This window comes from Coturnix japonica, chromosome 17 (assembly GCF_001577835.2).
Source record: "Coturnix japonica isolate 7356 chromosome 17, Coturnix japonica 2.1, whole genome shotgun sequence".
Taxonomy (NCBI): Eukaryota; Metazoa; Chordata; class Aves; order Galliformes; family Phasianidae; genus Coturnix; species Coturnix japonica.
Window position 1 is genome coordinate 7884606 of NC_029532.1, and position 25237 is coordinate 7909842.

Below are 25237 nucleotides of genomic sequence, written 5' to 3' on the forward strand. Positions count from 1 at the left end.
CACCACGGAGCAGTGCTGGCAGCTACCAGGAGCTGCAGAGCCCCTCGGTGCAGCCCTGGGCGCTGTGTGCCGCTGTGTGCGCCAGGGCAGCTTCCCAACTGGCGGCGGTGACTAAGCAGCCCCGGAGCAGCTGCCTCAAAGGTCCATTCTTCTGTGAGAGATTTATTGCGGCAAGCAGAGGCGCTGGGATGTGATAATTGCCTTCATTCCCGGACGAAGACCCTGAAGAACAAAAGCCAGTTGCCCGTGAATCCATGGTGTGATTCAAGCATTCGCAGAGGGAGGAGTGGGAACTGTGCGCCTGTTGCTGTAGCAAAAGTGAATGGGCATTAATCAAAAGGGCAGCTCGGCCCTGCGAGGCGGCTGCAGCGCTGCCCATGGCGCTGCTCGTGGCCCTCCAGCCCTCGCGTGTTCCGAGCCGGCCTGTCCCGGCCCTGGGGCTGCTGCGGGCCCGGCCCTGAGGGGATGCCAGCGAAGTGAAGCTGGGGGACGTCGCTCCGGGGCTGCGCCGACGGTGCCGCTGGAGCTCCTGCCTCTGAGCCTGTCCCGCTCCGCGCTGTAATCATCCCTTTAGGGCTGATCTTCTTCACACGGACCTCCTGAGCACGCTCCTGTTCGACGCTCGCTGCTATAAGGATCCCCGGTAATTCCCTACTGCCTCCTTTTTTCTGCCAGGGCCCAGCTTTCCTGCAGTAACCTAGAAGGGGACTTCCACGGAGCGCTGACTGCCTGGAAAGAGCCCCCTCCAGCACGCGGGGTAGGGACGCGGGGCGCGCCGGGGAGCCGGCTCCGTTGTGGCCGGGGGTCCGAGCCCAGCTCCTCCCGGAGCTCCGCATCGCCACCGCCATTCGGGCACCGGTGCGAGTCACGGGTGAGGCCGGCGGCCGGGCGCCCAGCGGGAAGGACTGCGGGATGTGGCAGCGGGGTGCGGAGCGCGGGGCAGAGCGGGGCCTCCCCCCGCAGTAGCAGGGCGGTGATGCCGAGCCCGCTGCCGCTCTGTCCTCCTCGACGGCTCTGGCGGAGCCGCCTCTCAGCCGCATCTCTACCAGCTCCCCCATACCCGGCTTATTTCACTGCCCCCGTTCCAAACTTCCCCGGTAGCGCCGTCGGGCGGGGAGGTGTGCTCCCTGCTCGTAATGTCGCTGATGAAGTTAGGAAGACTCATTTGAGATCGTTGTTATTGTCAGGGCTTCAGAACACATCTCCATAGTCCCTTAGCAGCAAAGTGCTTTTACTGCAGTTTTACTGTACACACGGTACAGCGAGAGTCCCATTGAGGGCAAAGAGATTACTCACAGCTCGCAGTGTCACTGCTGAGAGACAGCTGTAGGGCTTGTTTGCGCTGAAGGTCGCACTGCCAGTTCCCATGTTTGTCTCTTTACAAACCCTTATCTACGCCCTTGCTGGCTTTACACGGCCTTGCGCTCCAGTTTCCGGAGCAGAATGCCCAGCACAGGCGGGTGTAACACTGCAGAGCATGGGGCTGCAGGTCGGCCGGAGCTATGCCAGAGCTGTGTTCCCTCGGACTTTAAAAGAGATGTGAAAAGCTACCCGTGAGTTGGCAGTGCTTAACGATGTAATTATGATGACTCTTTTATTTAGTTAATGCAGATAAAGAGGTTAACTTGCCCGTCTATTGATATCTCACATCCATATATGTTTTATCATTAATTACTCTGTATCCTGGAAACAGATGTTAGACTGATACCTTCCGTTCTGCAAGGAGAACTGAGAATTGTTTTGGTGAGAGAACACCCAGGACAGGTGCCTCAGAAAGCACTTTTCTTGGTTGTAATTCCAGACTTTCTGAGAATAACAGCCCTGCTCCAAGGATTGTCTTTCTGCAGAATGCTTCTTCCTCTGCAGTGCACTTCCAGTAATACCTTGTTTGTTCTAGAAAGGGCTGGAAGCTTGACAGTTGGTCAGCATGAGAGACTTGAGACCTGATTCTTGGTTCTTCAGCTTTCTGGTGAGTTTTACAGTAATGTTAATAATGTGAATATTTGAGACAATGTCAGCGCTTTATGGGAGTGTGACAGAACACCCTTTCCAACAGGTTGGCAGTCTGTCCAGGACCCTCTTTACCTCTGCAGCCCTTGCCGAGAATCAGACTTCTAAAGGTGAGTGTTCTCATCAGAACTGCTATGTTTTTACAAGCAATACTCAGCACTGAGTAGCAATGCATTAAAAGTGTTCTACTGCAAAAGTGAGGGTAAAAAAACTTACCTGATTGCCTATTTTGTGTCTAAAGTTACATTTGTGCAGCCAAGTACACTGCTTTCTGCCCATCACCATGCATCCTGCAGGCTGCCTGTTGCTTCCTGAAGCACACGCTCTACTGTGTATTTTTTCCTTCAGATTTTGTTCCTGTCATGATAGAGACCTTGAGACATGTGTATGAATATGTGCCCACTGCTTTGGACTGGTGGCATGCAGATAGGTTCTGTGACCAGCGCTTTGCTCAGCTGCTTTTTGAGCCCCCAGACAGCGAGCAATCATCCTTCAGCAAACTGCTGCAGTCCCACCACATCAGAGGTTCTGTCTGGCTGAACGAAAGGGATGGGGTCCTGCACAAACCAAAATGGAGACGTGAGTATAAGTGGGAGATGAAGAAGAAGCATAGGCAAAACTTGCTCATGTCAGCTGGAATTTCTCTTTCTAGGGAACCATATTGTGCCAGTCCTGGTGTTTGGAGACAAAACAGACACAAAATATGTGAAGGTGCTCTCTGACTTCCCAGTGCTGCCTGCTGTCACGGCCTGTGCCCACCTCCAGTGGGACACCAGGACTCAGGAGATTGCTACTGTCTTCTCCTATGCTGTGCCAGCTTTTATTAACGAATTTCAGCTCCGTGGCTTTGTTGATGAGGAAGGCTTTGTTAGATTTGCTCTCATTGTCCATGGGCACCATTCCCCATACCTGCCTATGTTCCGTGCGGATGGACAGTGGCATCACTTCTGTGTGACCTGGCAGCAGGAAAACGGGACCTGGGCCATCTATGCTGATGGTAAAAGGAGGGCGTCTGCGAGCGGTCTGTATGCTGTGGGGCTGGCTGCCCCCCAGGCCATCTATGGCCAGGGCACTTTCATAATTGGGCAGGATCAAGATTCCCTGGGGGGCACCTTCAAGGCAAAGGAGTCCTTCAGTGGGAACATCACAGACTTGCATATCTGGCAGAAAGTCCTGAGTGTGGAGCAGATTGAGAATGTTCGGTCATGCTGGATGGTAGAACAAGAGCTTGTGTTTGGGTGGAGCTTGAATGCTCTGGAGATTGAAAGCACTGTTGAGGAAGTGATTGCACAGTTTCTTTGCCCAGGTAAGTCCTCCCTTCCTCTGCATGAGGTCAGCAAGCAGGGATGGTCTGAGAAACAAATCCTGTCCTCAGTAAGGGAATTTTGTGCAGTCTGTGGAATAGACCATCTCCTTTGGAAAGGAAAGTGCAAAGAGATTCAGAGCTGGGATGAGCAGTTTCCAAAGTGTATTAGATTGTATTCCAAACTGTATTAGAGCCATAACTGTCATGAAACCCTTGGTCATTGAAAACCCCTGCAGTCACCCAACAAAGATCGCTGATCTGATGCCCTGAGCTAATGAAACTTATTCTCTCTTCCATGAGAAATGCTTTCTTGGCAGTGATGGTGTTTCTGGAATTTGCACACCTGGTGCTTCCATGGTCTGCTGGGGGATGGGTCTGTCTGCCAACTGGTTTGGCAGTCCTGGTAACATATGAACTCAGGGCCCAGCATTGCCACCCCCTCCACTTTTTTCTGTTTGTTGGAAGCACTTTGAGCCCAGTCCCTGCCCTGCTCAGTGGGACTAGTTTCAGAGCAGTTCACATCTTAAGCAAAGCTCACGCCTTGCCTACAGGAAACAAGATCTGCTTGGGTATGACGTGTCTTTGGGGAGTGGTGGGCCCTCTGTTTGTGTGTGTTTCTACAGGGCCTGTTGAAGAATGTCAAGTTTTTGAAGTTGGCAGCAGTGGATTCCGCCACACATCTTGTTTGCAGTCTCTGCCTTTTATCTGTCGCTACAGAAAGGGTACAGCATCTGTTATTTATTCATTCATTGGTTCCACAGCATCCATTCCTGGGGGTCCAAACTAGGTTCATAGTCAGCAGTGGGGAGGCCCAGTGTCTGCTCTGAAGAGACTGCATGGAAAATGTGCCCTAGCAGTGACTTCAGTTTGTTTGCCTGATGGATTATATTGTTACTTACTAGTGAAGTGGTCCTTATAGAGTTAGGTGATTTCTGGATGCCATGCTGCAGGGTGCTTCCTAGTCCCCGCATCTCCAGACTTGGTGGTGGGTGATGGGGAGGATACAGAGAAGTTTTGCTGTCTCTCCAGATGGGATCTTGTACTAGAAATAAAATGCAGCTGTGAGGTCTCCTTGTCCTGGCTCTCCTACAAGCTCAGTCAGCATCTGAGGTGCATTCCCCAGCTTTTGAGCAGAGCATATGTCAGCCACACTGCTAGACTGAACAGCTATGGTTACGCTTTTGTTTTCTTCTCAGATGCATATTGGCAACTAAAAAAAGCTCAGCTGGAATCCAGCCATTTGCTTGTCAGCCATGTGAACACGCTTGCAAAGAGGATGATGGTGAGTCCTGCAGCAGCTGATGGCTTCAGGGCACTGTGAGCAGCAGGAGCTGTTGAGGTTGCTGGTTTCTGCTGGTATTTGACATGACTTTGCTAAAAACTATGCCTGTGGCCTGGTCCAAGCTGCTGTTGGAGGGTGTGACCAGCACAGCTGTAACTTGTGCTGTGATTGAGCAAATTGTGGCTTTGGGTTGGATGAGGTTGAGGGGAACAAAAGTGTTCAAAATGTCAGAGAAGAGCTCCTTGCCCTGAGCTGTGCCATTTGCTGGTGTTAGGGTTAGGGCATGCAGTGTGTTGCTCAGGGTCTCAGCACACTGCATAGTTGGTGATCATGCAGAGATTACAGCTCTGCACTGACCTAAGATATCCTTTTTATTGCAGATCCCTGAGAACATCTTTACAAGTAATGTCCGAGACATGAACCTCTCTGTTGCTCTCGGTACTCTCGATGTCCTGGCAACTGTCCTGAGGAAAGAAGAGACACCTGTGGAGTCCTCTGACCTCCTCATGGTTCTCCAGTTACTAAAGCAAGTTGCTGATGTGGAAGTCCAGGAGAGAGAGGAGCTGGAGATGCTGGAGCAGTTGGGCCAATATTATGTGGAAGTGACTGAGTTAATCCTGGAAGAGCAGAATATTGAAAGTTGGTCATCCATCAGCCAGGTGATGTGCCAGCTGTGTGCCTCATCAGCTTATTTGCTCTGTGTGCAGGTCCTTGGCTTGTAGTATGACCATGAGCTGAAGACTTCTTTGCATGGTTGCATGTCCTTTCTGGCCATACTCTGGAACTTGGGTAACTGCAGCGCGCATGGGGGCACAGCCTTTGTGCCAGCTCAGGAAAGGGTTAGTTCCAAAGGCCAGCTCAGCTCTCTTCAAGCTTCTCCACACTGACAGCCCAGATTTACAGGATCGCACATGGTTTGTGGACTCCTGGCATTACGTAAATTCCTTGTTCCCACATCCTTCTGTTTCTGGCAGGGCACTTCCAGTTTGTTATATTTTCCATGAGCAGGCTGCCAAGAAGTTGTCTGTCATCAGACCCCACACTGTTCAAATCACCATCAGACTTTATGAGGGGAATTTCCATCATCCCACCCCCGTGAGGATTTTCTTCACTGGCTTTTTCCCTTCTCACTTGGGTCTTTTGTACGGCTCACATGTTTTTGTACGGCCCACATTCTCCACCTGTCTCAGAGAAAAGAGTGACAGAGCTTGGCTAGGCCAGCACTTGGGGAACTGAGCCAGGAACCTCCAGAGTAGCTTAGAGTTCCCCTCTTTGCTTAGAATTGCTAAGCTAAGTCATTGTGGTCATTGTGGCCACAATTACTCACAGCTTCCTGATAGTGGCATAAAACCAGCCCTGGCTCAGTTTAGCTGGTGTAGAAGATGTATCTGCAAAAGGAGAAAGGACCTAATTGTTGCTGCTGGGAGGTCTGTGGCTGTTTTGCACAGGGGTGGCACCTGTCCTGCATCACACCTGTGCTGTGTCACCTGCTCACCTCCAGCAGAGAAAACCTTTCAAGGTCATTTGAGAGTCTGACCAAAATTCAGGAGTCTGGTCTAAAATGTACTTTGTTTCTTTGCTTCCCAGAAGCTCGTTTATTTGTTTGCTTTCTGTTTTAGTGGCTATTTATGAGCACTGGCAAGTTTCCCTGCTTGCAAGTCTTTTCACCGCTGCTGAAGGATCTGGGAACATTTTTCTTTGAAGAGGACATACATAAAAAAGCAAAGCAAAAGCACTAAGTCCCAACACATCTTCTTCTGCCAAAGACTAAGCACTTACGGAAACTATTGTGAGGTGTGAGAAGTGTGAGCTGGCAGTGCAGGTGCTGACTTCTGTTATTCTCTGTGTGTTTCCAGGCTGTCAGAGGTCCTATGGCTGTAGTTGAGCTCTGTGACAGAGTGGTGTCACTCTTGGCCCCGCTGCTGAACTCAGGGAGGACAAAGATCACAATCCAGCATCAGAATGTTGGTGAGTGGCACTGGTGAGGTGCAGAGCACAGGGGAGCATCTCACAGGGACCTGGCTCAGGTTCCATCTGCTGCTGTGACTCTTGGCTGTGGTTATAATATCCTGACAGCTTTTTGCTGCGCAGTAGCTCCAGAGGAAAGCTGAACCCTGCTTCAGTGCCTGATTTTGCCTCTGCTACAGGGATGGAGGTCAGGAAGCTGGAGCTAAGCAGTCAGCAGCTGAGCACTGAGACATACCTGATCCAGAGCCCTGAGGAGGACAGGCCTGACTTCATTGAAATTCCTGTTGAAGAGATGCAAAGACTGAAAGCCAAAGGTAGGCCATGAAGCCTGTGGTTTGATGGTTCTTTCTGCAGCACATTCAGCAGGAAGGGTCTTTTCTCTGCTCATAGGCTGTCTGGAGGAGCGTGGGGAGGAGACGCCCTCCATGAAAGGGAGCAAGGTAGTGGGGGAGGTTATCTGCAGCTTCTCTATGGGCATAGCTTGGAGGTGGGGGACCCCAAGGCACACAGCATCATGCATCTAATCCTGGGGCAGCAGTGCTGAGATGTGGGCTGCCCAGAGATGCAGGTCCTGCCCTGTGTACACACACCCATCCTACAGTGCTCTCTCTGTCCAGGTCTCCGCAGGGTCACAGTGAAGAACATGTGGTTTGGCTACGGCTCCCTGCAGCGCTGCCTGCCTGGCCCAGGCAGCAGTGCTGCCTTCCAAGATGAGGCTGCCTCTGATGGAGGACAGAAGTGAGTGAAGCAGAAACCCTCTTGCACCACAGGCGTTGGGGAGAATCCATTTTGAAGTCCACGTTGAGTTTCTCAGTGCCTCTCCTTTGTGGTGACATCCACCCTGCTCCATCCCATCCCAGTCACCCTTGTCCCTGGATATCCGGGGAGGCAAATAGAAAGGACCGGCAGTCAGGGCTCTGGGGAGGCAGAGATGCCTCTATGCATCCTGGTCCGAGTTGTGCTGTGGAACCATGTGCTATGTGCACCACAATGTCCCCTGCGTGCCTTTGAGAGAGTTTCTCTGTCGGGTGAGTTAGGGACTGCGGGGCTGCCGCACGGACTGTTCAGATCCTGCAGAGCAGGAGACGGGACGCAGAGCCCCGCAGAAGGACCGCTGCCTCCCGGAGCTCCTGGCCGCCAGGGGGAGATGGCCGCCCGAGCATCCGCCGCTTTGCCCGGCTCTCCATCACCGCGCTGCTCGCGGCCCTCGCGCGGCTGCTCCGAGTCTCGCTACTGGAGCGCAGGGCAGTTTCTGTTTGCGGACGGGTCGGAGGCGCTGTGTGCCCTGTCTCGTATCTTTATATCCTATTTTCTGAGCACGCCCGGCGGTGCTGTGTCTGTAAGCAGCGTGCTTTCCCTCGCAGGTACCTGAGCACTGCAGTGGGCACTGCTGTCATTTCATCCACCGTGCTCAGCGATTACCAGGAGATAAGTACCTCTGTGCGCTACCGCCTGCAGCACCACAGCCAGGTACCCTCCCCACCTCAACTAGGAGTGCGGCACGGCCAGACCTCCAGGCAGTGCCAAGACTTTGCCCAAGGCCTCCAGAACTCTTGGGCTTCTCGTGTCCCACACCCAGCTCTTACCTTGCCCTCTGTTTCTCCCGGGAGGTGATGTCTCACTCTGACAGCCCTTGCTCTGCTACTCTGCAGCCCAGTAAGTGGCTGCCACAAGTCCTCATCATGTGCATGTGTGGCTGTGCAACTTTTTCTTTTCAATCTCTCCTGCAGGACCTGCCTGATAAGCTGGTGGGGCCCATCTGTGCCTTCTGGAACTTCAGCCTCAGGTGCCTTGTTCTTGCTCAGGTCACTAGATTCATAAGCTTTTATTTCCACTGCAAAAACAAACATAACAGCATAAATGTAGAGGTAAAAGTAGGGATCTGTAATTCTCTGATATCTGCTATCTGCTGGAATAGAGTTCTCTCCTTTGGAAAAGTCACTCAAAAGCAAGTGACTTTTAATGAGGTATGTACAACTAAAATGGTAAGCCTTGATTATGATTGTTACCTAACAGAAAGGCTTGTAGGTACACAAGCATTCAGGACAATTTTCCTGTGCAAGCCCACTGAATAAGGCAAACCTGCTGAAACACAGGCCAAACCACAGCAAGAGCCATCTGTTGCCTTCTTCTTCCTCATTTCAACTCCACATGATATTCCCTCAGTGCCTTGGCTTTCTGTTCAAGTGGGTGGTCATTTCAATATGTTTTCTTTTGCCACATGTTAGCCCAGAGGCTGGTGGGATGTGGTCAACAGCTGGCTGCTCTGTGGTAACATCTCTCCCAGACTCCACTGTCTGTTTCTGCAACCACACCACAAACTTCGCTGTGCTGCTGCAAATGTATGAGATAGAGGTAAGTGAGCAGCCTTTCTCTGCTGGCCTGTGGGGTGGGTGCAAGAATTACGAGCAGCATGCTGTTAATTTGTGGGGGTTTTGCCTTTTGTTGTTCCATGACTGGGGCAGAGGACCACCAAGGAGGAGCTCACACTACAAACCTTGACTTTTATCGGATGTGGAGTTTCCTTCTGTGCCCTGGTTGTTACCTTCATTTTATTCTTGGTCGTTGGGTAAGAAGAGTTGGTACTTGTGGCCTATGTTTTTTTGTTTGATATTTTGCTTCAGTACAAGTATAGAAAGCACAGCTCATCAGTGTCAGGTTCTGCAGATGGGCAGGAGAAAGCTGGGGAGCTGCAGTTGGTTGCTGGCAGCAGAGGGCAGGGAAGGGAGAGGCTGGCATTGCCTGCAGAGGGGATGCAGTACCATGGTTTCCGTGGAGATACTTACGTGAACTGTGCACACCTCAGTGCCTGTGGAAAGGCATTTATCAGACAATGTTTCCCATAAAAGCTGCTCTGGTAGAGCTAATTTTCATAAACTAAACAGAGCAAAGACTATTTCTCACTCAGCAAGCACAGATCTGCCCCATGTGAGTATAAGAGCGGATCCTCCACCTGCTCCCTGCCTGTCCCTCAGAGCACTGGCCATAGGGCTGAGCTGTACCTGAGTGCTTCCACACTGTGGCAGTCACTCGCCTCTTTGGACTCTCGTCTTTGCAGTAAATAGTAGAGAGACTGCACATTACGCAGGCAGGTCTGCACAGCCCACCAAGCACCCTTCAGAACATGTACACCTCTTCATTTGCCCACAGCTGAGGGCTTCATGTCTCCTTCCCCAGTGTCCCCAAGAGTGAACGAACAACTGTGCACAAGAACCTGATCTTTGCATTAGCTGCAGCTGAAGCTCTGCTCATGTTCAGTGAAGTGGCCAAGACCAACCAGGTAAGCTCACTAAAACATACCCTGTTTAGCTCACAGGACCAGTCCTGCTAAATGTTATTGACAGAGCTAACCGAAGTTTAATTCCTTCTATTAACACGTCATTAACTACCTGTAATTTGCACCTATGAAAGAATCCCATCTCTGCATTTGTAATGTGCAATCTGTCAGAAAAACTCACCTCGTTTCTTACTACAAAAACCTTCAGGAAATATAAGCAGTTGTAGAACAGCAATGTATGAGTTGCTGTTTTCTTCCTAGCTGCACAATCTCAGAATTTTCAGAGGACATTTCTTCCTGAAGGAGGATGTGATTTCTCTCCAGGTGCTGTGTTTCCTGGTCACTGCCTTCCTTCATCTCTTGTTCATGGCAGCCTTCTCGTGGATGCTGGTTGAGGGGCTTCTCCTGTGGAGCAAGGTGGTAGCAGTCAACATGAGTGAAGACAGGAGAATGAAGTTCTACTATGCAACAGGCTGGGGTACCTACAGATTCCTCTGCACTGTGGGCTCAAAAATGCAGCAATTATTTTCTGTAGCAAAAGTTCCAATAGCTGAAATTCCCCCAGAAGTGGTGCAGTTGGACCAATGTATGACTTGGTTCAATAGGAGAGCCTGCCGTCATTGCTCCACAGAGGCTTTCTTACCCTTACATATCAAATTGCCAGTCTCAAAATGTAAGCTAAAAAGCATTTCTGTTACTTTTCTAAAACCAAGGCATCGATACAAAGAACCAGAAGGGGAAGCTTATGGTAAATTCTCATTCTTAGAGAGAATCACTTGCTGCATTTGTAATTAAAATATAGATACATCCTTAATTAAGCAGTCTTTATTCTGAGTCCTTTGGGTGCATAAAACTCATTGATATGAGCAGAGATCTATATTCAGAGGAGGCCTGTTTAGGTCAGTGCTCCTTGAAAAAGACAGACCCAGATGGATACTGAAAAAGTAGTTTCAGTATTTTGCATCATTTTATGTTTCTGATGGTCCATTTTGTTAAAGCAGCAGTTTGAGGAGTAAATTGCTTTGGTCAGGGCTCAGGATTTGTAAAGCTTTATAACTTAAAAAAAAAAAAAAAAAAAAGCAATGCTGACAGCATATAAATCACGTCTTGTAGAGCTCGGAAAGGTTTCAGCTGCAATAAATTCACACTGTACATGGGGTTTAGGAGGCTAAGCTGGCTCATGCTGGAGCATGTCTGGTCATGAGAGTTTTGAAGCAATTACCTAGAGCTCAGCTGATCTGCTTGGGTCATACTTGCTCTTTCTGGGTTCTAATTTATTTTATTTAAATATATATTTTAATTTGTGCAGGCCTTCCATCCATTATCGTGGGAGTGACCCTCGCAACTTCCTTCAATAATTACGTGGCAGACAACCACTGCTGGCTGAACGTTCAGACCAATGTCATTTGGGCCTTTGTTGGGCCTGTTCTCTTCATCCTGGCAGTAAGTGCCAAAGACTTCCTGGAAGGTGTGATTCCTGCATGACTGGTTTTAGTAAAGCACTGCAGAGTCAGCAGTGCCAGCACTTCTGCAGCTAAGATGTGCGCTTACAGGGCTTTCCTTGAGGTTTTTAAGGGAGAGTCTTTGTTAAACTTCACATATAGTTCCACAATAGAAATACATCTTTTTAACCAGAACAGAATCTTTTGTATATTAAAATATATTTTTGTTGACTAGATCCTGTTTGGTCTGTTTGACTAGGAATGGTGATTGAATGGTTAAATGTTATATTTAACCATTTAATATAACCATTAAATTGAATATGTTAAATGTGACTTCACCTTAAATAAAGGTCTGCTCATCATATGGGAACAGCTACATCCTTGGAGCAGTTATCAGTATCACAACAGAACAACACAGCAGCAGAGAGAGGTGCAGTGCTGAAGGAGACTAGAGAAGCCACTTAACAAGACATTTTGTGGGAGAGGTTTTGAGACAAGTTTTTACAGATCTGATACTTGTGCAGATAGCTCTATAAAGTATTTCATTTTCCTCAGGAGCGATACATGTCTCTTCACATTGTGAAAATTAGTTACTGACTTCCCAGAAAAGTCTCACCGTTCGGATCACTGAAGCTTAACGTGTCTGCTGGCTCTTTTCTGACAGGTGAACACCTTTGTGCTTTTCCGGGTGGTGATGGTGACCGTGTCCAGCGCTCGCAGGAGAGCAAAGATGCTGACACCCAACAGCAGCCTGGAGAATCAGATTGGAATACAAATATGGTGAGCAGATCACAGCACTGGCTGATCAGAGCCTAAAATGATGGAAATGTTAAACTGAGGATCTTCATCTCAGGGGATGTGATGACAGGGTGTGAGTCAGGGCAGTCTGGACAAAAAAGGGTTTTCTCCTCTAGAGTATCTGAGCATCACTCAAAGTCAGTTCCTCAGTTGGACTCTTTGCCATTGAGGACATTTAACCTCAGCACTGCTGAGCAGTTTGCTGTCAGGCATGAGGACATCCTGAAAAACAGTAAATACAAGGAAGTGAGGGAACAACCTCGAGTGTTTCCAGGAACCAAAGAACATGAAGTGCCTGATTTCCTGGAATGTCATGGAGATCTGGGCCAAAAAGGGAGTCCTTTCCACATAACATAGTGATTCAAAGTCATTACTTTCGTAGCACTTGTACATGCTTACCAGAAGATGTACCCAGTGCAGGGGCTTTGGTCTGTTTGCCACAATAAAAAGCATTTTCTAAATGCTTGGGACTTGGTGGATTGGAAGGAAGCCTGGCAGCAATTACATGGGGAAGGAGAGGCAGTGTGGACTTCTGTAATCAGTTAATGTAGTGAGACCTCTAAAAACTGCTGCTTGAGTCACAACTTTATCATCCTCTATGAATTTTTATTGTTGTTAGCTGGCGCCAGATACCCCTGCTAGACACACATTGTTCCCCTCTATCATAAATAAATTTTCCCAAAATTACAGAAGCACAAAGATAGGGCAGTGCAGGAGGGCAGGGTGACATCCATGTGCTGGTAAAACAATTACAGACACCCTCCTTGCAGCAGCAGCTCCAGGGGGATAGCTGTTTTCTCATGGCTAATGACGTCAAAGAGCTCCCTTCTTACTAACTCACAATGATAAAAAAAGAGCAAGGCTGGCACATTGTAGGCTGGAAGTGAAATATTTGGTTTTTCTCCTCTAATTTTGTTTGCAAAGGAATGTTTCATAGCTACCATCTTGGGTGCTGCTTGCTCAGCACCTTGTCAGAGACACTTGTTGTGGGGTGCAGAACCATCTCTTGGGTGACAAGGTGAGCACTCTACAAAATACAGGACAGAGTGCTCCAAAACCCATAGTGCTCTGTAGCCTAGTGCAGTGCCAATGCAATGTTTCTGCTTTTAAACATGCCCAAGTAACTCTGAGCTTTTCTTTCTGACAGGGCCACAGCCAAACCCATCTTGGTGCTGCTGCCCGTGCTGGGACTGACATGGGTGTGTGGGATCCTTGTTCACCTCAGCATCGTTTGGGCCTATGTCTTCATCATGCTCAATTCCCTCCAGGTGAGTCCTGTGCCACCTTCATCCTCATCTAACAGCTGAGCAGGCACCTGCTGTTTCTCATGCTGCAGTGTAATCCATCTGCCCTACTAGCCGGGAAACTTTGTCAGTTCTGAAGTCCAGCCCAACTTTCCTAAACTGCTGTGATATTTTGTCTGAGGAAACTTAAGCTCCTTCTCCCAAGACATGAAATATAGCCCTGTGCAATTCATTCATCTGATGTCCCCTCTGCGTCAGCCTCTGGCACGTCTTACTGGTGCTACAGCTTTCTAGTTCAAATCTTGTTGCTTATGTTAGTTTTTCTAAAATACAAACATGATTTAAGATGACACTTCCAAACTCACACACACGTAGGGAACTTTGTTTTTCTTCCAACTTTACTGGTTTCTTCAAAAGGCTAAAACTTTAACCAGTATGGAAGTAATTAAGAAAGCAAATTAAGAAAGCAAAGTAAATTGTCTTACTTACAGCAGCAAGGAGTGTTCTGTTCTGCACTGAGGTGGAACTATTCCCACAACCTCAGGATAGCTGAGTCTCAGGGACACACAGTGACAAAAATATCATAAAAGCATGCTGAATTGCCACCTACCATGCAAAGCATCAGCAACCTGGCTCACAAAACTTTCCATATCTTGAAAGAAAGCAGCTGTAGATGGAGCTAGAGAAGCGCTAAACACCACTGCTCCTGATATTTGCAGGAGAAAAGTTATCCCAAGGCAGAAGGGGGGCATCTTCACAGACAGGTAGTTTCTGGTAGCCTAGGAGAATCTGCATGGCCTCAGCCTAGCCTTAAGTCCACATAACACCAGAGTTTACCCACATAGTCAGTTCTGTGGCTTTGTGCTAGATATTCACGAATCTATTTTTCAGAAACCCTTGCCTGGTTCTTGAAAGCAAATTTTACTCTAAGGGATCCAATTCAAGTGAGTAATTGGTTACTATACTTCAAGCCATTGGGATCTGGATTCTGAAAGTCTACTATCTGCCTCTTCATTTTTATACTGTAATGCAGTGGAAAGCCTTGCAGCAGAGTAGCAAGGTCCTAGGCTGCTACAAGTGAGAATTTATTCATATGCAACAGCTTTAGGCACAGAAACAAAGAAGCTTACCTTCAGAAGGCCTCAGATACACAAGACTCTCCAGCAGGTGCCACTGACATTTCTTAAATGAGGTCTGGGCAGGGGTGGATCCTGGCTCCATCCCTTCTGGTCACTCAGGTACATTGCACACACCTGAGCTCCCCTGGGGTGGCCCTGCCTTCCCACCAGGTACTCAATCACTGCTTCAAGCCGTGACTTAGCATTTCCTCTACACATGCAATAAAAAACTGACCTTGCAGCAGCTCTTGTGTATGGAGCAGAAGGATTCCAATATTTCCCTCTGGCATACTTGGCTGGCTTTAATGTAACATTGGCCCAGATCTCCGAGGGTGAAAGCCAGGTGTTACTGCCATGTTCACAAGATGAGTGGTTGCTCCAAGGCATGTTCTGCCTGTGGCTGGCGGTGCTCCAGTATCTGGGTGCTGCTCATACACATCTGTCAGCTCATACACAGGGAAGTCCTAAGGCCAAAGGGCTGCCCCTCTACATCTCTGCTATTAAGGATACCAGAAGAGCATCAGGAGGCCTGTCCTAAATGAGCTTAAACACAGCCTTAGTTTTCCTTGCCTCCTCACAGAAGGGGCTGTAACATGTATGCCAGACATATGCTGTTTTTTTCTGAAGGGCTAAGAACAAATTTCTGCAATGAATAAATGTGTCCCCAGGATGATATATCTGCAGAGACTCCCTTAATGAGCTGTAACAACATCCACCTTGGGTGAGATAGGAGAAGAGATGGTAGCTGGATAAGGATTTGATTTCTTCCTTTGCTTTCTAAGTTACTGCTTCTTGTGTTTTTCTTCTTTCTCCTAACACTCATTATGAGTCGGGTTATGTGGGCAAACTGTCAAGGGTTTGCCCATGAATATGCAGAGCTTGTTTGCTTTCTACTCCTTCTTTGCTATGTATAGGTCAATTTGAAAATTACCCTAGAAAAGGAATTTTGATGCTGGTGGGAAACTGTGGAGTTGAGAAAAAGCAGGGATAAAAACATCGTATTTCAGCTCCCTTTCTGGCTGGCCTTATTGAGGACAGCTTCTATAGATCACCTTGGGATTTCCTCTAAGGCTGGTGTGCTTCTTTCTGTGCTGGTGTTGTGCTGGAAAGTTTTGCTGCTGTAGTTGTTTGTTTGTTTGACTGCTTTCTATTTAGCTGAGGAAAATGAAGACTGTTTTCAAGGTTACTCTGTGCATTGACACCACACCTGACAACTCCTCCTCCAGCCAGGCAGCACAAGAACTCAGCCCAGCAAAGTAGCAGCATTGTGAGGTACTGCACCCCAGAAGGCTGCAGTGCTGCGGCCGAAACCCAACCAAGATGAGCCAGCAGTCTCTGTCCTGCCCAGATAATGAGACAAGAAACCTGTACATTGGTCAGTGCAGTGCTGCAGCCCTTCTGCTACCACCATGAGAGTGAGACTGGGGCCATCCCAGGGCTCCTGTTTTGCCCAGTGCTGCTGATACTGTGAGGGCTTCACACCTCTGCCACCATAGGAGAAACCAGCTGGATCAGCCTCACGAGGCACCAGGCTGTGAAATCCCAGTGTGACAGCTGCAGGAAAAAGCTGTTTCACTAACTTGACTAACAGCTTACCCTTGCTTCACATCAATGGGCACCTGCCAAGCACTGGCAGCAGAGCCAGAATTGAACTGGGCTGACAGAGTGGGGAAGGGTATCCCAGTGGCCACAACCTGTCCTGGTAGAGGTGGGACAGCTGGGGGTGTTCTAGTTGCTCCTGGAGTGCCATCGCAGCTCTGGCCCTGTTCCCTCAGCCTTGGCCCCAGCAACACATGGTCAGAGTGAGGGGCTGCCCTTCCCACCGCTGCGGCCTGTCCATGGCAAGGCTTTGGGCTGGGCACCTTTATCCCTGAAGCTATTTCACATGTCTCCCACTCATCCAGCACCTTCTGGGACAGATCTGGAGGTCTGCAAAGCACTGTGCTGTGCAGTTATTCCCTAATGATGGCTGCCTGCTGGCAGTGTGACCCCTCCCTGAGTGGATCCAGAGCTGCTCATGATGGCGGCTGCTGAGGAAGATGGCGGCTGAGCTGTGCTCAGGGAGGAGGCAGTGTGGGCAGCAGCGGGGCAGGAGCAGCTCCTCTGGTGCAGCCCTGCGCCATAGCTCTGCTTCCGCCTGTCGCTGCAGCTGGGCCTCCTCTTCTTCCTTGCTTTCCTCCCCGCTGACCTCAGCGCTCCCTCCCCCACTCCACTTTCCTACAGAATGATTATTTCAAGGAAGACCTGCCTTTGCAGCCGGGCCAGAAATCTGCTCTGGAGGAGTGACCAGCGTTGCTGTCTGAAGGACAGGTCGTGGCACGGCGCCAGGGTATTGCTACCATTATGCCTGCCAAGAGCTCGCAGATGAGGAGCGAGGCTCATTGAAGACGAGATGGATTACTTTTCTTGCTGCAGCTGATTTATCTAGCTGCGATAACAAACACCCTACAGATATAACATAAATCTGGTGGACCAGATAGGGCTGCCTTAAGGCCAAAATCGTTGGTCTGGAGCTGTAATTAGCCCCTGGCTGTGGCCTCCAGGTGGTGCTCGCCCGGAGCCCTTCCCTCAGTACAGCCTGCATGATACACAAGCTGTGGGTTAGAACAGAGCTTTGGGTCATGGCACAGCATTTGGTTGCTTGCTGGTCCCCAGTACTTTCATACAGGAGCATCAGTTTAGTGGGAAGGAGAGGGGGTCCAAGGCTGTGCATCCCAAGCTGTGCAGTGCCTGTCTGGGAAGGCTTTGCCCAGGCTGGAAAAAGCCTCTGAATCAGTATCACCTAAATATGCATCAGAGGCTCCTGCTGGCACACTGTGGTCTGTCACTCTGTGGGACAAAGGACCTGTCCATGGCATCATGCAGCCTTTTGTGGGAGGATGGCCCAGGTTCCCCTCCCTGTGCTCAGCGGGAAGGGAGTGCTCCTTCCTGGACTTCAGTTCCCCTGCAACAAATTCCTGGTGGTTTCTGTTTCTGAGATCTGAAGGAGGTGTTTCTGGAGGGATTTTTGCATGCATGAGTGAAGAGCAGTGTGGGAGAGTGCTGGGTGAGGGGAGCAGCGGTGCCCATCTGGAGATGCAAGCTCCCCCTCCATCACTCCAGAGCGGCACAAAGCAATTTCTACTGAGTGCCTGAACTGCTGCTGTGAGGTGAGATAGAGGGAGAGGAAAAGGGACTGGAACAGAAGCCTTCTGTCTCTCTGGATTCTCTGTGAAGAGCCTGTTCACAGGTTTGACTTTAGGAATGTTCTTCTAGCCCCGTTGTGCCATGCCCAGTATCTGTGCATCTTCCCCTTTGCCTCATCTTCAACCATTTGAACATTCATCAAACTCATTTCATCCCACGGAAAGCAGCAGCAAAGCAGCTGTACATCTCTAACTTTCTGTGCTCTCTCCTTTTCAGGGCCTTTATATATTCCTGGTCTATGCAATCTATAACAGTGAGGTAAGAGATACCCCTGCCTGGGGCTCTGTCACTCTTCAGAGTAGCAGTGAAGCAGTAGCTGGGATTGTAGTAGATGCAACAGAGGGCATAGCCCAGACTGTGCTTCTGGGACAGCTATTGCTTTTGTCCATGACTTGCTGGAAAATGTCTTGCTCTGTTGCTGTGGCCCTCTGTAATGTCCTTGCTCTTCTTCAGGTGCGGAATGCCATCCAGAGGATGAAGGACAAGAAGAAAGCACTGTCATTCACAGTAAGTCTCAAGGAAGCCTTGCTGCCCCCAATTGTTCATCCTTCACCCATCAAAAGAAGGCCCTAGCTACGTATGTTTAGACTCCTTTAAGGAGATAATGTTGGAAAGAAGTCTTATTTTTCTTCCCACTTGTCCTGTGTAGGAAGAATGGCAGAGACTGGCTCCTTTCTTTGCAGTCTTGTTGGACAGTGCAGACCCAAGATCTTCTACCCATACATAAGGCAACAGCCTTACGTACCAGGGTGGAATGGGAGCCCAAGTCCAAGGGAAAGCAGTGTAGATCAAACCAATCTTTAAAAGTGGGTCTGGATCCAGTAAATATACATGTTGCAATTTTCACTGACCTGAGTTTCTTCCTTGTCACTGCAGAACTGCTCTCATCCCATCAACTACTTATCAAGTCCAAGAAACACCACCTCCTGGGAGACTGGGAAGCCAAGTCCTGCAGTGGAGAGTGCCCCTTCAAACCCTGTGCAGAAAGACCCTCCAATGAAGAACATCACCAGCAGAGGTATAGAGAGTTATCACTGCTGTTGGCCCAGTCTCTATCATGAGACCACAGTAAAATATTTATCCCAAGGCTTGAATATCAGCAGGGTGCTGAGCCCATTTGCACATTGGGCCTGTGTGAGCAGACAGGGTGAGCACAGCTTGGGATGAAGAATTCCTGGGGAAAGCAAGGGTCTGTGAGCACGTGGGTCTCAGAGGGATCAGAGCTGTCCCTGTGGGCTGGCTGAGCATGAGCAAGGGGTTCTCATAACTGCATTATGCAGCATTGCCCTCTTTTCAGGCAACAATCCGTGTTTGTGTCTCAAAATGAATTTCCTAGAGAAGAGTAGGTGAAGATGGCAATGGGAAATAGGTTTTTGAGCTTTTGGGAAAGAAGCTGTTGCATGCTCCATCCAGTTTGTGGGTGCAAGAATTTACTTGCAATTATGGTTGGTCCCTTTGGTTCTGTGGAAGGTGTTCAGGGAATTCAAAGCACAAAGTTTTTCAGTAAAGTGTGAATATTTCTATTCCAGTCTCCAAACTTACTGTGCTGCTTCAACTCCTAGGCAACTTTGGAGGCAAAATTCCCATGGGGATTTCATCAGTCATGTCACCAGAGAGACCGGTAGGTAATGTCTTCTGATATCCATCCACCTTCAGCCACACAGAGAGCACAGTGGGGATGTAACCCCCAGAGCAAACGTTTTCGAGGAGAGCACTCAGCTCTGAGCCGTGGGGAACCAGCCCTGCTGTGGCATTGCTCCCAGCTGCACTCAGGGCTTGCAGACCCTCTCCAGGAGGGGAGCGTGAAGGGATGGTGATCTATGGCAGGGTATATGAATGAACAGGAGCCAGTGAATTTGAGTATGTAAAGCAGTGAGCAGAGGCTGGTACAGATCAAGGCAGGAGACTTCCTCCAGGGACTGCAGATTTAACACAGGCAGTAGGGGTTTGCTGTCTCTGCAGCAGCCAGGTTGCGTCCGACCAAGGAGGGCAGTCCTGTGTTCTGCAGCCATTTCACTCCCCTGGCAGAAGCCTGATGCAGAGCTCAGCAAGGTATGGCCTAGTGGAGAACAATTTAAATTTGACTACTCTGATACCACTTCCATCTCCCACTATTGAAATGATCATCAGTCCTTGTGCACTTGACTTACAAGTGCTGTAATTTCCTCAGAATAAAATCCAACACTACTTTCGTATAAGTCTCTCACTGAAGGATCTCTCTTTCCCTCTCTAATATTTATCCTTTGAAAACCTGTGTCACATAGACAGCTCTTATTTATCCAATAGATAATACTTCTATAGCTGGCATATCATTTTGAAGCCACTCAATAAAATCCATATTTTCATCTCCCGTGATTTATACTGCAGTTAATGCTGTTCCTCCTTCATGCTAAACACAGACCAGGATTCACAGGTGATGCTTTTCTCAGCCAGCCAGGTGCTTTCTGTGTAAACTGGGAGCAGAGCTAAGCTCTCTGGCACAAAACATGAGACATGGGCTAAAGAGATTAGCCCGGAGGCCTGAGTTTTCTAATGCAGGGAGTATTAGGAGGCAGATTTCCTAAATGCCAAGGCCATGGCATTTCCTAGCAAGCAAAGACAGAAACTGCTTTCCTCTGTATGAGGGTCACCTAGGACTTTACTGTATCGTTGCTGCTTAAACATTTAATTTTCGATGTATTTATTTCCTTGCTAACAAAGGTGTGATCAGCAGTGATCAGCAGGCCAGGCTGGTGCCTACATCTGGGGGGGCAAGGACAGGCACAGCACCACTCCCCATGCCAACCTGTGCCCCTGTGGAGCCACGAGCCCCACACTGCTGAGCGGCTCTGTACAGCATCAGGCTCTGGGCAGTGGGGTTGGTAGGGCATAGGGCCCTGTGTGATGCCACCGCCGGCTGATGGGTGCTGCATGCTGCATTATATAAGTCAGTGCTGTTTTTCTGCTCCCTGTCGAAGTGAGTCATGTAACCCTCTGGAGGAGCTGTGAATTAAGAATGTCACTGGCAGCTGCACAAAAGTTTGGATGAAGATGCTACTTAAAAACGTTTGAAAACACTTAAGATGACAAAACACCAAGCAAGTGAAGATACAAACACAGACAAGATGTTCTTTGTGTTTCAGCTTTTTTAAATGTTGTTTGGTGATATTTATCACTGTTGGGCTGGGAGCAGGAATTTCACACCTTGGAGCATTAACCATCACTTGGGCACACAGAACAGATTTATGTGTGGTCTTCTCCATGCACAAGGAAATTCTCTCTGCTCTGCTCCTGGTTTTTGCAGTGCCTCTATCAAGTGCCCAGGCTGCAGCTCACACCAGGGCTGGGGCTGAGCAGTGGAGCTGCCAAGATGTGCAGTGAGTTGCAGGGAGCCCTGCAGAGTGCCCGTCTCTGTGGGGCTGAGTGCAGGCACTGCAGGAGCTCTCTGCAGGAGAGTTTAGCTTGGAGATGTGAGGAGCCGTGCTGGCCTTGGTGGGGAAGTTGGGGGTTCCAGCCATGCAGCAGACCAACCTATGCCTTCTGCTAACAGATGTTCTCCCCTCTTTCAGGCTGTAGAGCTGACAGCATTCAAATCCTCAGGTAACATTTCCTTGTTCATCTTCAATTTATTTTATGCCAATACTGCTTTCTCTGATTGCATTGTGGAGCACAGACTAGAGGGTGGCGGGCAGGTTATGCTTGCTCAGACTTTAGGAAGTGTCTTATTTCCATCGTGCCTTGGTGGCTGCAGTCCTGGCAAGGCTGCTGGGGTATGCCCTGGGAAGGGCTGCAGCAGGTATGAGGAGCAGGGTGTGCCCAGAAGCCCTACTGTGCTGCCTCTCCCTGCAGTACCAGCTGCTCAGCTCAGCCATGAGCCCTTGCAGAGTTCAGCCACGGGTGCTCATCTCCCAGCACCCATGTGGCATTTCCCAGCATCTCTGCAGCCTTTCTGCTGCCTCCACCTGTCTGCAATTTGCTGCACGCCAGCAGTGAAGCTGCAGCTCACAGACATGCAACAGATGCAGATAGGCACCAGGAAGCAGCAGGCAGGGCCCAGCGCCCCAGGCGGCTTGGCCAGATCCAGAGGTGGCAGCAGCTCTTTAATGCCACAGGGTATTGTAAAGCAACAGCTGCTGCAGGAATCATGGGTGGGTGTTAGGAGCAACTTGCTCCTGCAGAAGGGAAGCCAGGAAAGATGGGGTGTTCAGACAGGGATGGATTTATGAGCTTAAAAGCAGCCATTTAGCTTCTTCTGTTTCGGGTTGTAGAAAGGCCAATGTCACCATGAAGGTGGGTAGAACTGAAAACAGAAATCCCTCCTAAGCCCCAGACCTGTGCTGGGCTGCAATGCTGGGGGGGGCAGTAGCAGCTCAGCTCCCTGCCTGGCTTTGGACAGGTCTCCAGCTCTTCTGCACAAAGGTGCAGCGTATTTTGTGCTGTTTTATTTTTTATCTGTCACTGATGAGTGCTGCAAACAGTCTCAGTGCAGCCTCTGGATGGGGTCACTCAAGCAGACAGTGCAAGGAAGAAGCAGCAGGGATGGGTTGATATTATTTTTTCTGTATTGTTACATTTTCTTTTGTCAAGGGATGCAGTGCATTAGCAGGTTCTGATTTTGCTCCATATTAAGTGTCTAAGCAGGGCAAGCTTAGACTGTTTTCGAGAAGATGCCACCCAGAAGCCTTACAGCTTTCCTCCCCACAGTGGACACATGAACGAGGCAGACAGCGATGCTTGGGAGGAAACGTGCTGCAGTCCCAGGCTCAGCACTGTGCACACTGAGTGTGTGCATTGGTGCATCTCAGCCTCACCTGCTCCTGCCTATTTTAATGAGCCACATGTGTAATTAAACTCCAGCTGTGTAAAGAGGTGGGCTGTTTAGTTTGTTTTTGCTCTCTCAGGTAAGCCCCCAGCATCTGGTTAAAAAAAAGCACAGCCCCGAGTGCACTGAAGATGGAGCCCTCACAGTGCCCGTGACTTGGGGTTAGGAGAACTGGCCGGTCCCCAGGCCAGGCTTGGCGCCTCCCCTCTCCCTGGGTCAGCAGCCACACGACTGCGGAGGGAGCAGCAGCTGGAGCAGGCCCACGTGTGCACAGCTCCCTGCGAGCCTGGAGAGCAGCTCTGCTCGCACCCGGGGCCACGGCTTGGGCTGTGCTTCAGCCTGAGGGTGACGGAGAAGATCTCCTTGAACCAGAAGAGCCCTCCTCTCACACTTGTGTGCATGCAAGGCAGTGAGCACAGCGCTGTGCTGCTCTGCAAGGAGGCACGGGACTCAAAGATAAGTGCTTCCAGCCATTAAACATACGAAGTACAAGGCAGCAGTGCCCAGCTGCAGTAATGTTGGGATGACCCCAGGGCAAAGCGGCATTGCACATGGTCATCTCAGCTTGTCTGGCAAAACAAAACGCTGTGTAACTCTTGGGGAAAAGCTGCCAGGGGAGGCAAGCCATAGCCCTCTGTGTTTGATGGTGGTTGAGAGACAAATCATCTCAATGCTTTCTTCTGTTTGTTTTCTACCCAAATAGTTGAATGCAAAGAGAGGTATTTTGCCCCAAATGTGTTTATTTGTAAACTTCCAGCCAGCTCTATTGCAGATCACCACGGTGCCAGCAGCAGGACTGCAGGAGGTTATGCAGAGATACAGGAGGATTCTGCCTGCCCCTGCCCAAACCAGGAGATCATGTGGGCAGGAGTGCAGGGGGAAGCTGGGGGCTGGCAGGACCTGCTTGCAGCTGCCCAGCAAAGTGGTGCTGGGCCTGAGGTAGAATCTATCTGCCTCACCCCATTGCCATAACTGGGTGCAGCCATGCTCTTGCTCCCCATGCAAGGGGCACCAGTGGGGTTCATGGCTCGGGACAGAAGGGCCCATGACAACAGTTCGGTATGTGTGAGGGTGAAGGCAGATTGAGCCTAGGTAAAGGCCAGGCCAGGTTCTGAAGCACTCAGCATGTGGTTCATCAGTGTGGCTGCAGCACAGGCAGGCAGGGGCTGAGCGCTGCCCCCACAGCCCTCCCCCTCTCTCACCCCCAGTATTCGGTCTCCCCCTCCAAGGACTCAATTCACTCGGAGGGGCCGCGTGCTTTCCGCAGTAATGAGCTCCAGCCCAGCTGTACAAAGATGCGCGTTGCACGGAGCACTCTGCTCAGATTCATTACACCCATTATGTAAGAAGGGGATGGCCGGGGGGGTTCACATGTTTGCACAAACAATGAGTGCCGTCTTCCTTGTCTTGGTGAACAAGAGCTCCAAGAGGCCTCCACATCCTCCATCTCTTCAAGTGATGGCTTCTTTGTTTCCCCACGATAATTTCATTATTCGGTTTGAATACATTTATATGTTGCTAAGCCACACATAGCAACATGGATCTTGTCTCCACGGCCCAGCCTTTCTGTGATCAATATTGAGTATTTCTGCAACTCTCGCAATACTGACTTCAGTGGGATTTCTTTTAAAATAACGGGGAGATGGCTGATCTCAGGGATCTGCAGCCAGTCGAGCACTGGGTGTGCTGTGGGTGCTGAGGTAATGCCGACCCACTGGGCTGCCCCAACCCTCCCTGCCCTGGGTGCTACTATCCCTCAGTGCTGGGCAGAGAGGGGCCTGTGCCTTGATGGGGAAAGAGCAGCCCGTTCAGAATCAGTGCTCTATTCCATGGTACCATTGGTATTTTCATTAAATCTTGCTGAAACCTTTTTTCAGTGCATTCAGAGCTGATGGTGCCCTGTGCAGTGTGTATGGTGTGCTCATTGCTGAGCAGCTGAAGGAGAAATCTCCCTGCTCCTTGCCTGTTCCCCAGGGCTCCTGCAGGGCGTGAGGGAGCCACCCTGGCCCCTCTCCCAGCCAGCGCGGCTCAGCCCATCTCTCTTTTGTTTTAGGTTTCTGAGAGGAGGTTTCTGGGTGCCATGACACTGTGGTAGTTCTTCAAGCATCCAGGAGGATGGCAGGCAGAGGAGCTGCTTCCCACGGAGGGCTGCTAACTGTGCTTCTTCCCAGCATCATGGCAGGATGGGGGCTGCAAGGGGTTCTCACAGGGCCATTGGGCTCCATGCGCTGCTGAAATCACTCCACAGATCCCCAGATCCGCATCACTGCCAGCTTTGGTTGTGCCACTACCAGAGCTGGTTTCACTTGGAGGATGTGGCGTGGGACACGCTGTGCCCAGGGCTGTGCCCATGCAGGGGAGGGCATCACTCTGCAGGGCAGGACTGGGGCTGGGCTGCATGGGAAGCAGAGGCACCAGGGAAGACAGCGGCTCATTTCAATGCTTTTCTAAACCAGCTAACTTTGATAGCTTCTTTGGCTGTGTTTTGGACAAAAAACCTCCCTTCTTTTGGTTTCCCATCTGGCTGGTTGCTCCCCCCTCCAGCTGGCATTACGTCCCCCCTCCCTCTGTTCTGTGCCTTGGACTGCTTCTCCTGTTACTTTATAGTGTTTTGAGCACATGAAATGTGTTGGGTTTTTTTGCTGGTTACGATGACAGTAAATGCTGATTTTTAAAGGCAGCCTTCTCTCCCTGTAATTTGTCCCTGGGAACGGTTCCATGGCCACGTGCAATAGCTTCACAGGTTGGAAGTGGTGCAGGGCTGCGGTGTGAGGGATCGGGGCTCTGTGATCCTTGGTCTCAGCA

At 49.9% G+C, this 25237-nt stretch overlaps 1 protein-coding gene across 7 annotated transcripts; it reads left to right on the forward strand.

Moving 5' to 3' along the window:
- Positions 1-25112, forward strand: ADGRD2 (adhesion G protein-coupled receptor D2). Of its 7 annotated transcripts, none has more exons than XM_032448120.1 (26): positions 1-643; positions 1898-1969; positions 2057-2120; positions 2359-2589; positions 2663-3316; positions 3940-4038; positions 4513-4598; positions 4979-5257; positions 6455-6566; positions 6746-6880; positions 7184-7304; positions 7931-8036; positions 8297-8352; positions 8795-8921; positions 9032-9135; positions 9744-9846; positions 10168-10321; positions 11153-11286; positions 11950-12065; positions 13231-13351; positions 17848-17889; positions 18085-18138; positions 18508-18649; positions 19194-19252; positions 21180-21210; positions 22512-24477. In XM_032448120.1, exons 2-26 carry the CDS (start codon positions 1928-1930, stop codon positions 22532-22534), a joined length of 3195 nt encoding a protein of 1064 aa, XP_032304011.1. In that variant the 5' UTR covers positions 1-643; positions 1898-1927; the 3' UTR covers positions 22535-24477. The 7 variants fall into 7 exon arrangements, with proteins under 7 accessions (XP_032304011.1, XP_015734911.1, XP_015734915.1 ...); XM_015879425.2 differs by lacking the exon at positions 22512-24477 and adding an exon at positions 22241-22479; XM_015879429.2 differs by lacking the exon at positions 22512-24477 and adding an exon at positions 22198-22258.
- The last annotated feature ends 125 nt before the right edge of the window (positions 25113-25237 follow it).

Bases quoted from the DNA above. Each gene is read 5' to 3' on its own strand.
- ADGRD2 (XM_015879425.2), top strand. From the start codon at position 1,928: ATGAGAGACTTGAGACCTGATTCTTGGTTCTTCAGCTTTCTG. The intron at 1,970-2,056 runs GTGAGTTTTACA...CCTTTCCAACAG, and splicing joins CTTGGTTCTTCAGCTTTCTG to GTTGGCAGTCTGTCCAGGAC. The intron at 12,066-13,230 runs GTGAGCAGATCA...TCTTTCTGACAG, and splicing joins CAGATTGGAATACAAATATG to GGCCACAGCCAAACCCATCT.